Below are 14,564 nucleotides of genomic sequence, written 5' to 3'. Positions count from 1 at the left end.
TATTTGTGGAGTAGATCAAACAACAAAAGAGTATCCTGGAACGGAAATAAACTAGCAAAAAAGTACTCACTGTGTTCTAAAAGAACCCTTACTCACCAACCTAGTTGGTGACATGATTCATCATTGGGTTCCCACCAGAGAGGCAGAGTGCCTCTCTGGTGTGATACAACGCCTGAATTACAGCAGAGCTGGATTTTGTGAAGGCAGTGCAAGTGTAGGGAGTGAAGTTAAAATGGTGTCGCAATTTAATCTAAAAATAATTTTAATAGTGGAAAACTGGACACAGTTAAAAAGGTGCGTCAGATGTGTTAAAGCTGGTTTTACTAGACCAGTTACATCCTAATGCATGTGAAAGTGGTCAACAGGTTTTTGCTTCTAAAAGTATTAAGCGAAGCATTCCACAGGACCTAAGAGGACTACCACGGCGGTGTGCGCTCGCTAAGGCGCACCCTAACCTGTGGAGTCTAGGACCGCTTAAACTCACGGTTCTTAAATGGCCTTCAGGACTTGTGAAAGCTTTAATCTCTGTTGAAACGAAGAAAGAGACAAACGAACACAGTAATTCACAACGTACATATCGATAATTGGGCATGCCCCATTTGACAATGTGTACTAGATGACTCATGCATGTCATCTGTAGTGCTCTCTATCGACAGCGGTGTGATTTTGCTAGCAAACAAACAGTAACTGGCAGTGTCACTGTCTGATTTCTATTCATTCAATGAAATCAAAATGCAATGTAGTCTTAATATCTAAGAGGCAGAAAACACCTTTAAATTTGGGTCAACGGGCCTTTAACAATGTATGCAGTTTGGGGGTTCACAACCAGACAATCTCATGGTTGGAAATTATGTAAAACAATTAAAAAGATGCAGTCAACAAAGCTCAGAAAGTGATGGATTACTGAGTAATGGAGGAATAGACAGCAACAATACCGACACAATTGGCCAATATTCCCTAAGCAGGGTGGCAATTTTCCCAACCAATACCAACATCAGTAACCAATGACGGGCTGGAACCCCCGCCTTTATGCCAGTTAGACCATACCCTCAGAACATGTACCGTCCCCCTTTTTTAGAGAGGGGCCGGAGAGGCCGGGGAAGGAGAAGCGGGACGAGTCAGGTACACTGGGAACAAGACGAGGTGGTGGGGAACAACACACAGAGCAAATCCAGGGGCCAGCAAGCGGGCCCCAGCAATCAGAGACCCTAGTCTACAATCTTTCATCTTTGAACCTGACCGAGACAGAACAAAAAGTTTTGGAAAAGGGTCTAGGTTTTATTCCGACAGCACGTCTAGACAAGTTTCCACCTGCATTGTGAGCTGGCGGATTTTTTCAGAAAACGAAAACTTTAGTCCTTTTTTGAGAAACAGCAGCCTAGTGATTCCCTAGCAAGCACAAGTGATACAGGACTACGCCTTAAGTCTACATTTACACCTCCACCCCACACTGTTCCAGCAGAACTAATCGCTTTCGAACAAGCAGTGTTTAACGATGTAGAGGCTTTTGAGGAGACCGGAGTCTTTAAAAACATGAGTGCAACCGAGTTTCAGGCCCTGCAATCCCTCCAGTCCAATACTACGATTGTCATCAAATCAGCAGGTAAGGGCAGAGGTTTGGTTATTCAGGATGCTACCGATTACGACACAGAATATAGACGCCTCCTTGACAATCAGAAAAACGACACCCCTTTACCAGCCGACCTCTAACCAGAATTGAGAGCGACCATTGTAAACTTAGTCGAAGAAGCAGAAGCCAATGGGTATATAAGCAAACACGAGGCAGATTTCCTCACTAAGGGTGAGGGTACTAGGACATACTTTTATACTCTACCCAAAACCCATATAAACAGGACACCACCTCCGGGTCGCCCAATTGTTTCTGGCATTGGTTCCCTCTTGGAACCACTTTCCAAATACTGTGTTTTTTTCTTAAAACCCCTGATCCAGGACACCTCCACCTATCTGAAAGAAACCAAGAGCTTGTTGGCTCTCCTCCAAGACATCAGGGTGGTTGACTACTCCACCTTTTTGGTCTCTCGACATCGAGAGCCTGTACACAAGCATACCCCAGGATGATACCATTAGGGTTATCAGTGATGCTCTGGAAGCGAGCACATGGAATTTTCAGACACCAAGACAATTTGTTGTAGAATGTGCCACACTAGCCCTTAAAAATTACTTTTTTGAATACAAGGGGAACCTCTTTTTGCAATCTACAGGTACATTGATGGGCAGTACCTTCGCCCCTAGGGTGGCGGGACTATATTTCCATGATTTCGAAAGAAGACACATTCTGGACACAAGTAATCCTTTTTCGTCCTATATATATCTTTCTGGAAGAGATATATAGATGACGTTTTAGTGATCTTGGAGGGGTCTGAAGGTCAACTTTTAGAATTTTTCGACTGGATCAACAACCATGACCCCAATCTTAAGATCACCAATTAATATGACAAGAAAGATGATCTTCCTGGACCTGGTCATAACAAAATCAGAAGGAAAACTGATAACGAAGACACACTAAAAACCCACTGCAAAAAATAACCTCCTGGCCTTTTCTAGTTTCCAACCCAGACCTTTGCGAGAGAACCTCCCCTTTGGGCAGTATCTCCGCTTAAGGCGCAACTGTGGCAAGATGGAAGACTACCGCTCACAATCAGCGGGACTTACTGAGAAACTACAAAAACGAGGTTACCCTGAGAAGATCCTCAAGAGGGCGAGAAACCAACATAGAGAAGCATTGCTTGATGAAACACCTAAACCCGTGGAGGAAATTCCACTGACATGTGTTACCACGTACAGTACTGCATCTAATGCAGTAACTAAATCAATACGCAAACATTGGCGAATTTTAGAAAGCAACAACATAAAATGGGGAAAACCATTATTCTTCTTTAAAAAAGCCAGGAGTATCAAAGAAGTCCTTGTCCACACTAGACCTAGGCAATCTTTGAACGACAATGCTCTATCAACCCTTCAATCCTGGGGTCTTCCAAAAGTCACAGGGAATTTTCCCTGCGGGTCATGCAGCGTTTGTCATCTGACCACAGCAACAAAGACACTTAAGCTGGAACACGGGAAAGTCTGGACGCAACATGCACATACCAACTGCAATTCGTCGAACGCCATATACCTAATAACCTGCCCCTGTGGCACCAGGTATGTTGGTATGACTACCCGCAAAATAAAGCAACGTATCGGGGAACACCGGAGTAACATCCGGTGCAAAAAGACCACCACCAAACTAACCGAACATTTTGCTCAAACTAACCATACTATGAATGACCTCCACTGGACGGTGATCGAACAGATTAAACCAGGGAATAGAACAGAGGTGGATTTACCGCCTTTCCACCAACACACAGGGATTTAATGATAATATCCCCTGGGGCTCTGTGCTAAGACGCTAGGTATAATACTCAGTTAGAATAACTCCAACACAATTTTATTGCCTCTCATCACTAGCAAGAGTAAACACTTTTTGCCTTTTAAAAAAAAGTTTACACTCAGGCAATAATTTACCAGGATTTTGGCTGATATCCTCAATACAGTTCTATTGTCCAATATCAGCAGACTGGGTAGTACCACCTAACCCCACCACAGTTACACTTCGCAAATCTCATATGCTAATAGAGTAGCCAAAAACTAATAAAGTTTGGAGAAACCCTCTTTTTTCAAAACAGTATGGTCCAACCACCTCTAGAACAAACAGGGTAGCCCTACTTTCTACTTTGCTCTTATACAGATCTAGGTAGTGGGCGTTCGGTATTGATGACTACCAGCACCTCCTTGACTTAATAAGCTTCTTCCGAAAGAAATATATAAGATTGTAGATTGAGCTCACAACGGTCCATTTTTCTATATATTTAACACTGATTTTTTCCAGCATCCCAATTGACATTGCGCGTATGTGACTTTTTACTTTACTATGCCACCGTATCTCAATAATCATTTACGCTGAGTCTTCAGCTTTTTTTGGCATACACGCAAGATTAACAGAAGCTTTAGCGCTCTAGTCACTCTCAGGCATGAGCGGTTTTACGTAACTACGTCATCACGCCCGCGTGATCACACCGCCGCACAAGCTGGGCACTTCCTATATTATGTCTACGTGATGAAGGACACGTTATCTTCCGAGTCTTCAGGAGGGTACAGGCAGGTGTCCAGCGGGCGGCAGGCTTTGACGAAGTAAGTTAGCTTTGCTGTCCACGATACAAGCTACTCTGTAGAAAGGCTGTCGTGGGTAACCATCTTCGAACAGCCTTCTTTTATTTACTTAGAGTTTGACTACAAGTCCCACCCCCCAACCAGGACTCGTGTTGTGAGGTTTATTCCTACTTCGCGTAAGACTTTGTATACATGGTCGACACTTGACCATGTATACAAAGTCCTACGTTTTCCTTTATATATGCACTAAGCCTGCCTTTGCCTCCATTACTCAGCAATCCATCACTCTGAGCTTTGACGACGGCACCTTTTAATTGTTTTTCATAATTTCCAACCATGAGATTGGCGGGTTGTGAACCCCCAACCGGCATACATTGTTAAAGGCCCGTTGACCCAAATTTAAAGGTCTTTTCTGCCTCTTAGATATTAAGACTACATTGCATTTTGATTTCATTGAATAAATAGAAATCAGACACTGACACTGCCAGTTACTGTTTGCTTGTTAGCAAAATCACACCGCTGTCAATAGACAGCACTACAGAGGACATGCATGAGAGTCATCTAGTACACACTGTCAAATGGGGCACGCCAAATTGTCGATATGTACCTTGTGAATTACTGTGTTAGTTTTTCGTTGCAATAGAGATTAAAGCTTTCATAAGTCCTGAAGGCCATTTAAGAACCGTGAGTTTAAGCGGTCCTAGACTCCACAGGTTAGGGTGCGCCTTAGCGAGCGCACACCGCCGTGGTAGTCCTCTTAGGTCCTGACTAATGCTTCGCTTAATACTTTTAGAAGCAGAAACATTTTGACCACTTTTACATGCATTAGGATGTAACTGGTCTAGTAAAACCAGCTTTAACACATCCGACGCACCTTTTTAACTGTGTCCAGTTTCCCACCATTAAAATTATTTTTGGATTAAATTGCGACACCATTTTAAATTCACTCCCTACACTATTCACAACTTGCACTGACTTCACAAAATCCAGCTCCGCTGTAATTCAGGCGTTGTAGCACACCGGAGAGGCACTCGGCCTCTCTGGTGGGAACCCAATGATGAAGCATGTCACCAACTAGGTTGGTGAGTGAGGGTTCTTTTAAAAACAAAGTGAGTTTATATCCGTTCCAGGATGCACTCTTTTGTTGTTTGATCTATATAGTCCAGGGGGATCAAGAGTGGCTCCAGTAGCTTCCCTCCCTCTCTTGTTGAGTTCTATTTGTGGAGTACCTCATTTCTGGAAAAGCTTCTCTATTTCCTGCTGGTTGAGCTCCCATTCGAGGGATGCCGACGTCTGTCTGCTGAGCCGGTCTGCTTCCACATTTTCCTTCCCTGGGAGATGAAATGCAAGTAGGTCTATTTTCAGTGGGATGGCCCATCTCCAAATTTCCTGTGTTAGCCCTGATAATGGTACCGATTGTGTTCCTCCTTGTTGGTTGATGTAGAACACGGTGGTTGTGTTGTCTGTTTGGACCAACACCCTGTTCCCGTACAGCTCTTTCTGAAAGGCGTTTAAGGCTAGGAATACAGTCTTTAGTTCCAGGTAGTTGATGTGTCTGACCGCATCTTGCTGCGACCATAGACCCCTCACCTTGAGCTTGTTCATGTATGTGCCCGACCCCAGCTGAAAGGTGTCCGTTGTGATGGTCACTGTTGGAGTTGGTTGTGTGAATGGCTTCCCCTGAGATATGTTTTCCTTTTTCCACCACGCTATTTCCTGATGCACTGCGTGCGTGAAAACCACAAGATGTTCCCAACTCCCTATGGCCTGACAATTGCTGCTGGATCTATTCCTGGAATGCTCTCATGTATAGTCCGATATTTGGGACTAGGTGGATGCATGACCATCATTCCCATCAGTTTGCTCACCGTCCTCACTGTCAGAACTTGCCCCTTGCGGTAATGACGTGTTTCCTTCAGTATCGCCAATGTTCTCTTCCTGCTGGGGAACACTTTGGCCTGAATGGTGTCAATATCTGCCCCCTAAGAATATCTTGATCTGTTCTGGTTCTGTTGACGATTTCTCCCAATGGACCGAGAAACCCAGTCTTGTCAGTGTTAGTATGACCTGCTGGATGTGTAGTCTGCATTGGCCGTCTGAACTTGCCTTTACGAGCCAGTCCTCGAGATAGGGGTATACGTGTATCCCTTGCCTTCGTAGATGTGCTGCAACAGCTGCTAGGCATTTTTGTAAACACCCATGGTGCGGATTTGAGGCCGAATGCCAGTACTGTGAACTGGTAGTGGCTTTGATTGATCACAAACCTTACAATGCACTTGTGTTTGTGGTTGATGGGGATGTGTAAGTATGCATCCTTTAAATCTATAGTAGCCATGAAGTCCCCTTGTTGTATTTGTGGTATTACCTCTTGTAGGGAAGTCATCTTGAACCTTTGTGTTCTTATGAATTTGTTCAGAAACCTTAGATCTAGGATAGGTCTTAGTGTCTCGTCCATCTTTGGCACCAGGAAGTAAGTGGAGTAAACCCCTTTGTTCCTTTGGTACCACCTCAATTGCCTCCTTGCTGAGCAGTTCTTGTGCTTCTAGCTGCAAGAGCGAGAGTTCCTTCGCTCAGTGTGCCCTGTTTCTTGGTTTTCTGTTCGGAGGCTGTTTTTCTAACTCTATACAGTATCCGTATTGTATGATGTTTAGTATCAATTTGTCCGATGTGACCTTTCTCCATTCCTGGATGCAGTCTTATTCTTCCCCCTACCGGTGTTCAGTGTTCGAAGTACTGTTTGTCGTTGAACGTTTGGCTGCAGCTCCCCTTTATATGTCCTTCCGCCCTCCCTGAGGTGTTGCTAGGGTGGGGGCATTTTCTTTGATGAAGTCACTTGGTTGAGGGCTGTTGTCCTCCTCTCCGTGTTTGTCCTCTTCCATTTCCGCGCCCTCCAAAAGGACTGTCCCCGGGACTGGTACTGCCAGTTTTGCTGCTGCTGTCCCTGCTGTTGCTGGCCTTGGTTGTTCCCTTGGTAGCCTTTCTGGAACGGTTGGTGCCATGTGGAGGGCCCGCTGCCTCCCCTACCGCACGGTCTTCTCGTGGGTGTGTACCTTCTCATTCCCCTGAACAGCAACGCCCCCATGGACCTTGCTGTTTCGTTGTCCTTCTTAAGCTGCGCCAACTTGTCGTCGACTGGCGAGTCAAACAGTTGCTCTCCATTAAAAGGTGTGTTAAGGATGTTGCTTTGCACCTCTGGCTTGAATTCCGAAATTCTGAGCCATGTGTGTCTTCTGTCACTCCTATCATTAGCCTGCTTGATGTTTCTGCCGCATCCAATGCCGATTTTAGGCATGTATTCGCCATGCTTTTCCCCTTTTCTACCAGATGAGTTGCTCTTTGCTGGTACTGTTCCAGTAGATGTTTTAGGAGCGGTCCTACTTCATCCCAGTGTTGGTAAGCGTACCTGTGGAACAGGGCGTTGGAGTTAGCGATGCGCCATTGGATTGCCGCAATTCTCTCCACTTTTCTCCCTGTGAGATCCATCCTCCTACTCTCCTTGTCTGGAGGTGGTCGGCATTAGTGGGTACATTGGCCCTCTTCCTTGTTGTTGCTGTAATAATGGAGTCGGCTGGCACTAAACCTTGCATGCCGGGTCATGGGGAGGATGTTTGTATTTCTTCTCAGTCTTTGGGGTCACAGCTTCTCATGTTGCAGGCTCCTTAAAGGCCTCTCTTCCTTGATCCAGCACACTAGTGAGCATGGGCAGAAATTGGCTCTTAGTTTGTTGTGGCAGTCGAGTTTCCAGGAGGAAACATGATTTCAGCTTCTCTTCCTCCATTTTCACCCCATAAGTCTGTGCAGCCTTCTGCACGACCATGTTGTAGACCCCTATGTCATCTGGCGGCGAGGGCCTCGAAGGGTACGTGTCTACCCCTTCTTCCGGCGAATCTGTCGAGATCTTGCCAATCCATGTTTTGCGCCTCAGAGGATGTCGAGTACCGGTAGGATTGAAGGTCTTCGTCGCCTACTCCCTTGAAATAGTAGTCTTCGTCCCAGAGTTTGACTGTTTAAGGAGTTTGGCGGTTCTGCATCTTCGTCTCCTCTTTCCACTTCGACCGCGGATTTTGGCGGGATGGTGTACTGGCTCTTGTCGTTGAAGGATGCTTGCCATTTCGATCTCGAGCCTCCTCTTCTTTCTCTCCATCTCGGCGGCATGTTAGGCGTGGAGGGTTGAAGCGCTTCTCTTCGTGGCAGTTGACGACGCAGTCTGCCTCTCTTTTCTCGGCGCCAAGGTGTCCTTTGAGGGGAATCTTTTACGAACTTTGTCTCGAGGGCTTTTGCCGATTGGGAGTCCTTTTTGAAGGATCCACTTGGTTGGCTGTCCCTGGTAGCTGTTGCTTTCGTAGAGTGTTTCGACGGCAGAGCTCCCTTCGAGGACTTTGCTTCAGTTCTGTGAGTGTCGCTCCGGGCTTTAGCTTCACCCTTTCGAGTGTCACCTGAGTGTTTAGGGGTCGACGACTCCCTTACCTCCTTCGACGTCTTCTTATGGACCTAGACGACCGTACAGTCCTCTGGTCCTTCGGCAATGTTGTGCTCCTATCCACTGGAGAGACCCAAGTCTTGGAGCGATGAGGTGGCCCCTGGCCCTGCATGTTGTGGTTCGCCCTTCTCTGCCTCTCCCTTACTCTGAGGGTCTTCGGTGCTGTGATCGAGAGGCAGGCAGAGGTTGCGGACTGGATGCGGATGCCTCTGGGCGTACTTGGGGTGCCAATTGGCGCAAAACTTGAACTGTGTTTTGTCCATCCCCGCGCTCAGGGTGCCCCCTGCGAGTGCATCCTCCGTCAAACTCAAGGTTTTGGTCTCAAAACTTCTCCCTCGTCGCTCCGGGTACCTGACCTGTAGTCCGGTGTAGTTGAAAACTTGCTTCTTCGTCGATTTTCTTTGATTTTCCTTGATTCCTCTTCCAAAACTCTGGAACTCTTCGGTAACGATCCACACCCAACGGTGGAAAAAAGAATCTGAAGATGGCGGCCAAAGGTGGGAGCTTCCGCAGGAAGCATGCCGTCGTCACCAAAAGGTGGGACGGCGCCGCCCACCTGGGCCACTACAAAAAAAAAAAAAATAGATTACGATTCCGGACCCAACCACAAGATGGCGGAATAATGCACAGCATAGTGAATCCAGAAAGATTCACGCTGCAAAATGGCGAAAGAATGAATTAAAAAACCGACAGAGGTAGCTCTTTCTCCAGATGAGCGCTATCTGGCGCAGAAAGAAAAGTAGTGACGTCAGCGTGCCAAAGCTGCACCTATATAGTTAACACAGACTCCACTTCCAGAGCAGACTATGCCATGCAGAGCTGATCAATGTCCCTTACTGTTACTGCTCAAGCAAAAATCTTTTGGATCCAGTCTGATGCCTGGGAAATTCAAAGTTAAGGAATCTGCGGATAAAAGTTTATCAGATAACAAACATCACCTCCAAATTAGTAGGCCTCACCAAGAAGCAATATTGACATCAATAAACTCAACTCTGGCTGCCACGATGAACGTGCTCACATGGTAATCACGTAAGGTGGAATGGATACTGTGCAGACTATTGCCACGGCAATTTCAGACATGGCAACGAAAATAAACAGGCTAGATGCAAAGCTTAGGGCACAAGGTGACACCAGTCAATGTGTGCTAAACATTGAGAAACTCAGCTCACTACCAGTAGTGTTCTCGCTGGTGACTGATCTGAAGAACAACTAGGAAAGCCCTAACATTCCAACCCCAGATCAACTGGCCAGTTAACAAGGGAGCAGCAACAAACCACAAGATATACTGGATGTGACACTTGAAGCTATGCAGGGGAACAATAGCATCTCCATCAGAACAGTGAGCTCTGATTCATCAGATACATAATTTTAGTATCCAAAGTGACCCATTTGAAAACAGCTTTAATAGAACGGACAACCACCTCAGCATCTCTGTTGCATTCCTTTCCCACTTCTCTGGGTTCCTTATAAAATACTATGTATAGAAACAAAAACAGAATGGTCTCTTAAATATAGTTTTCAGATTGGGTATGGCAATTCAGTTGTAAAAGCTCTTTATGAAATGTTATCTATTACGCCAATGCAGAAGACTAAGTATTTTGGCATGGATTTGACCCTTAACAAGCATCTAGCTCTCGCATTTATGAGGGCTATCAATTTTGCCAATGTATTTTAGCCTTCTTATGCACTGGTGCAGAGCAGAGTCACAGAGTAAAGGGACATTGTTTGGAGTGGAGAGATTTATGTGATGGGCTGGGTTGAAGCTGCTGTGTGTGTCTTGAATATAGGTTGCGTGAAACCCAAATCCTCCTAAAGCCACCTGGAATGAGGTCGGCCAAAAAACATGAAGCCAGCCCAGCTGCTGCTTAATAATGAAGACAAAATAATTGTGAAACAAGAACGCCAGCCAATGCAAAGTAAAGGGTGGGCTATAAGCCCTTTGCAGGTTTTTTCGCAATACAATAGATCTCTAAGAGACCGCGCATACGCACTGCCCCAAATGAGACCTAAAAAGGCTACCAGAGCATGTGGAAAGCTAGGTAATGAAGCAACCTTCTGCTCAATGCTTGTGCAGAGAACTAGACACTCGAAATTCTGCCTCTTTTTTCAGGACATCACCCTCTTCTCCTAGCACAAAAGCCTAGCCGTAGTTGTGTGACGGCAAAAATAAAAATCCAAGGACCTGGAGTCAACCAAAGCCATATAAATAATACACTACACTAAAACAAGATAAAACACACCCACAATGAAGCCTTGGAGATTATTATGCATGCCTGAAGTCGATGACTTACTCAGGGACCACAAACTGAGGGTTAGAACCAGAGGTCCACATATCTGTGCATCCATATTGTGCACTTGTTGACTCAGTACTGGTACCCCCCCCCCCCCCCCCCAAGCCCTCCTGCCCCTTTTTGAATTTCTGCAGACTTGGATCCCATTTCTACACCATTTCGGATGTGTCGTCGCCATCGCAAAAATAGACTTCCTCCCAAAATACTATAGTGCTTCAAAACTAACCTAACCACAAGAAGCTTTCCTTTTACTTGGGCCCTAATACCTTTCTCCAAGCTTCTTATGGAAAGGCAGAACCTTGTGAGTCATTTGTACTCCCAACTCTCATACATGCTCAGCAATAGTTTGGTTAAAGAAAATATTTCATTTACCTTAAGCAACTGATAGTCACTTCAAACCAAGGAGCAGCAGAGGTCAAATACAAGACAAAAATGGGGCCAACCTTAGAATTTAGGGGAAGAATTTGTAAAGAAACGTACTTGACTGTTCTGCTGAATCATCACTCTCCCATCTGTTGCATTTGAACAGTCTTCGAGTGTCTGAGCACTTAATAAATGCCTGCACAACAAGGCACAACTTAACAGGCTTTAAGAATCCCTTGCCCCATAAGGACGAAATACTCATTTTAGATAATAAAATCAACGTACTGGCAGTGTACTGAAAACGCGGTTTGGTCAAAGGATGCTGCAGCCATGTGACGCTTTGTTCCCCAGAACATAAATTGCTAACAGTCAGATTTTTATATTAAGCCGAGAGAGTCTGTAACGAGATCTAATTTTTCAAATTTAGATTAACTCTGCACCTAGCCACTGTGAGAAAACAATCAACTCTGGGCTAGTCACAGACAGATGCCCAATCTGTCAACCTAATAACAATGGCAGTATATTTTATAACTTTATGCCATGCCTTAGGAGCATCACAATTTGTATGTTGTCGGTACTCTGCAACCTCATAGAGGGACTACAAAGTGCGCCTAAGACAGCCATGTTATGGTAATGCATGCGTCATTAGGCAAATGCTGTATACATGCCCTCTATTTTTTCCTGACGAATAGTATGGATAGGGACAGGGGCGGTTCCTCTTAACCCTTCCTCAATGTGAGCATTCACACACTGCACATATTAATTATATGGCCCATGATGAGTACTGTAGGGACAGGCAGAAGTACTGTGTGCTCAGTACTGAAAGGGGGAGAAGGTGTGGCTCTGTCTGGATGGGACATCCCTCCGTCCATCCTGATGGTTGCCTGCTGCCTTGAAGTGCGAATGTCCAATTAGCCGTTGGCTTCAATGCAGCCAACCTGACATGTGTACATCTGCACTTTCAATCGGTGCTGTATGAGGGCGATATAGGGACAGAGACCCAGTCTCCCTGTACTCAAAGGGAGCACTGGGTTGACCTGCCCAGTCAGTCTCAATGTTGCTTTTAAGCCATGTGTTCGAATACAGAGCATGAAAGCAGCTTTGGGATTGGCAACGTTTGACACGCATCAACTCTTGCCACCACCACACAAGAAGAGACCCTAACTGCGCTACCCACGAGCATCGCCAGCTGCAACTCGCTCCCTGTGCGCTCCACGTGGACTTTACTTCCCACAGCAATGCGAGGTAATCAGAGGAATACTTAGATACCTAAATTTAAGCCCAATTGAAGGCTGAGATTTAGTAAAGACACTCTCATACCCTCTATCTAAGATAATTTGCAGGCTTACTGGTTCACCAATTTTTAGGCCACAGCACTTTCATATTTTACCAGCCACCACCAGATCGGGATATGTTTATTTCATGCACCTTTTGCACTAATTGTTGCCAGACAGCTTCATAGCATACTGATTCGAACCCACATCAAACCTGACTTTTTCCTACATTGGCTCCCATTAATTAGAAAGACCACATTTAAAGCCATGTTGATATCTCACTGAGAAAGTCAGGCGACTATATCAATAGCCCTTCAAACAAAAAACTTCACTTTTATAGTTAAACAGTATCTCTGTGCTCATGCAGGTCTCCATTATTGACAGCACAGTTGTTCTGATAGACTCGAACAGGCAGAACCACCACCTCTGCCAGTCAGCCAAGGTCTGGAAATAAATGCCAGACAGAGTAAAGAGTTCTTGACCATCACTGCCAAATCCACCAAAACTAATGGCCTAGCTCTTTCCATTCCCATTAAACGTATTGATTTAGATCCTTACAAACTGTTCACATGGTGTATATGAATGCAACTCCTCAATCTCCAAAACGGTTCACATATTTCCAGTGTGGCATATATTGCACATTGTTTTGAGCATTTTTCGGAACCTTATGTAACTTAGCCAACATCTCACTTCTCTGATATACAACACTCAACATCTTTCCAACTACACACCACCAAAGGGACCCTGAGAACCAATGAAAATCGAAGCACACTGCAGCGGTCATGAGTATTAAGTGCTATACGCATGCTCCAATAAAATGCAGTACTCTAAGATTTGCTGCAAGAAGATTGACAAAAGCATACTTAAAAGGCCAAATCAAATTTGAAAAAGTTTAAAAAGAAGCGTAGATATGATTAATGGTTTCACCATCTGGGAAAACAAAATACTTTTGAGCCGTTCAGTGACAACTTAGATGGTCTGAGCAACCTCACAAACTGATCTCAAACGAATTAATGTTGCATTTAATTAGAACGAGTGGGGCGCATGAAGATATTACAGGGCATTGATAAACCCTTAACATATTTTGGCCAATCTATGAAAATTATAAAGGCTCACATAAACCTAGGCCCTGCCCTTCCTTAGGCATGTCATTTTTCCCAGAGAGGCTGACCTGGATGAAACCAATTTAAGATGGGACAAACCAGATTAGGTCCTTTACAAAGTAGCCTCTCAATCGGTTATCTGAATAATGGTTGCCTTACCTCTCATCCAACCTGAACTATCAGAGTTACCTGATTAGGGCTGCCAACACCAAGGGCGTTCCTAATTTACTACTGCAGCATTCAGAAAAACAGAAACTTGTACTGATAGGAACCACCACAAATCGCAATAGGTTTACAGTATATTGTTAATAGAAAAGATTCAGAGAAAACAGTAAAAAAAACTCTTACATTGAAAGCCCGTTCAAGAATTCAGCCACCAAACTAGACTTTTTGGAAATAAATATTTGCTTATAGTTTAGTAATTAAGTATTAATATGTAGGGTGCATTTCAACAATAAAATGAGAACACTTTAAAACAGAAATAAGTACCAAAAGTTCAAGAATGAAATACTTATTTTAAATTTACATATTACAATAGTAATCTTGCAACTATACCTGGACGAAAAGCCATCTTGATTTTAATAAAAGCTTCATTACAATCAGCCAGAAGATATTTCGCTTTTCTGTGATAAATTCGTACTACTCCCAGTAAAAGATGTCCTGACGTCCGCAGTGCCATCTTCACCTAAAAAATTATAAAGACCATACACATTTCGTTAGAAAAGCATACCCTCAAGAGACAGTCAAAAAAGTTTTAGATTCATTTAACACCCAATGTCAAAATGAGGCAAAGCTCAGCTTATTCAGTTTACAAACAAAAGCACGTCTTTATGGATCACTTGCCTCTCCTTCAAAGCTAAGAAAGCGAAGTAGTGGAAAGGGG

At 44.6% G+C, this 14,564-nt stretch overlaps 1 protein-coding gene across 1 annotated transcript in view; it reads right to left on the bottom strand.

Annotated features, from left to right (window-relative positions):
- RAD21 (RAD21 cohesin complex component) overlaps positions 1-14,564 on the bottom strand; it is a 343,159-nt gene that overhangs the window by 200,010 nt on the left and 128,585 nt on the right. Inside the window, exon 3 of the mRNA XM_085605069.1 lies at positions 14,237-14,366. Within this exon, the coding sequence (XP_085461195.1) occupies positions 14,237-14,366 (130 nt within the window). The remainder of the gene's footprint in view (positions 1-14,236; positions 14,367-14,564) is intronic.

The sequence above is a fragment of the Triturus cristatus genome, chromosome 5_1 (assembly GCF_964204655.1).
Source record: "Triturus cristatus chromosome 5_1, aTriCri1.1, whole genome shotgun sequence".
In the NCBI taxonomy this organism is placed as follows: domain Eukaryota; kingdom Metazoa; phylum Chordata; class Amphibia; order Caudata; family Salamandridae; genus Triturus; species Triturus cristatus.
Note: the sequence above shows the minus strand (reverse complement) of the source record. Positions and strands in the feature narration are given on the sequence as shown.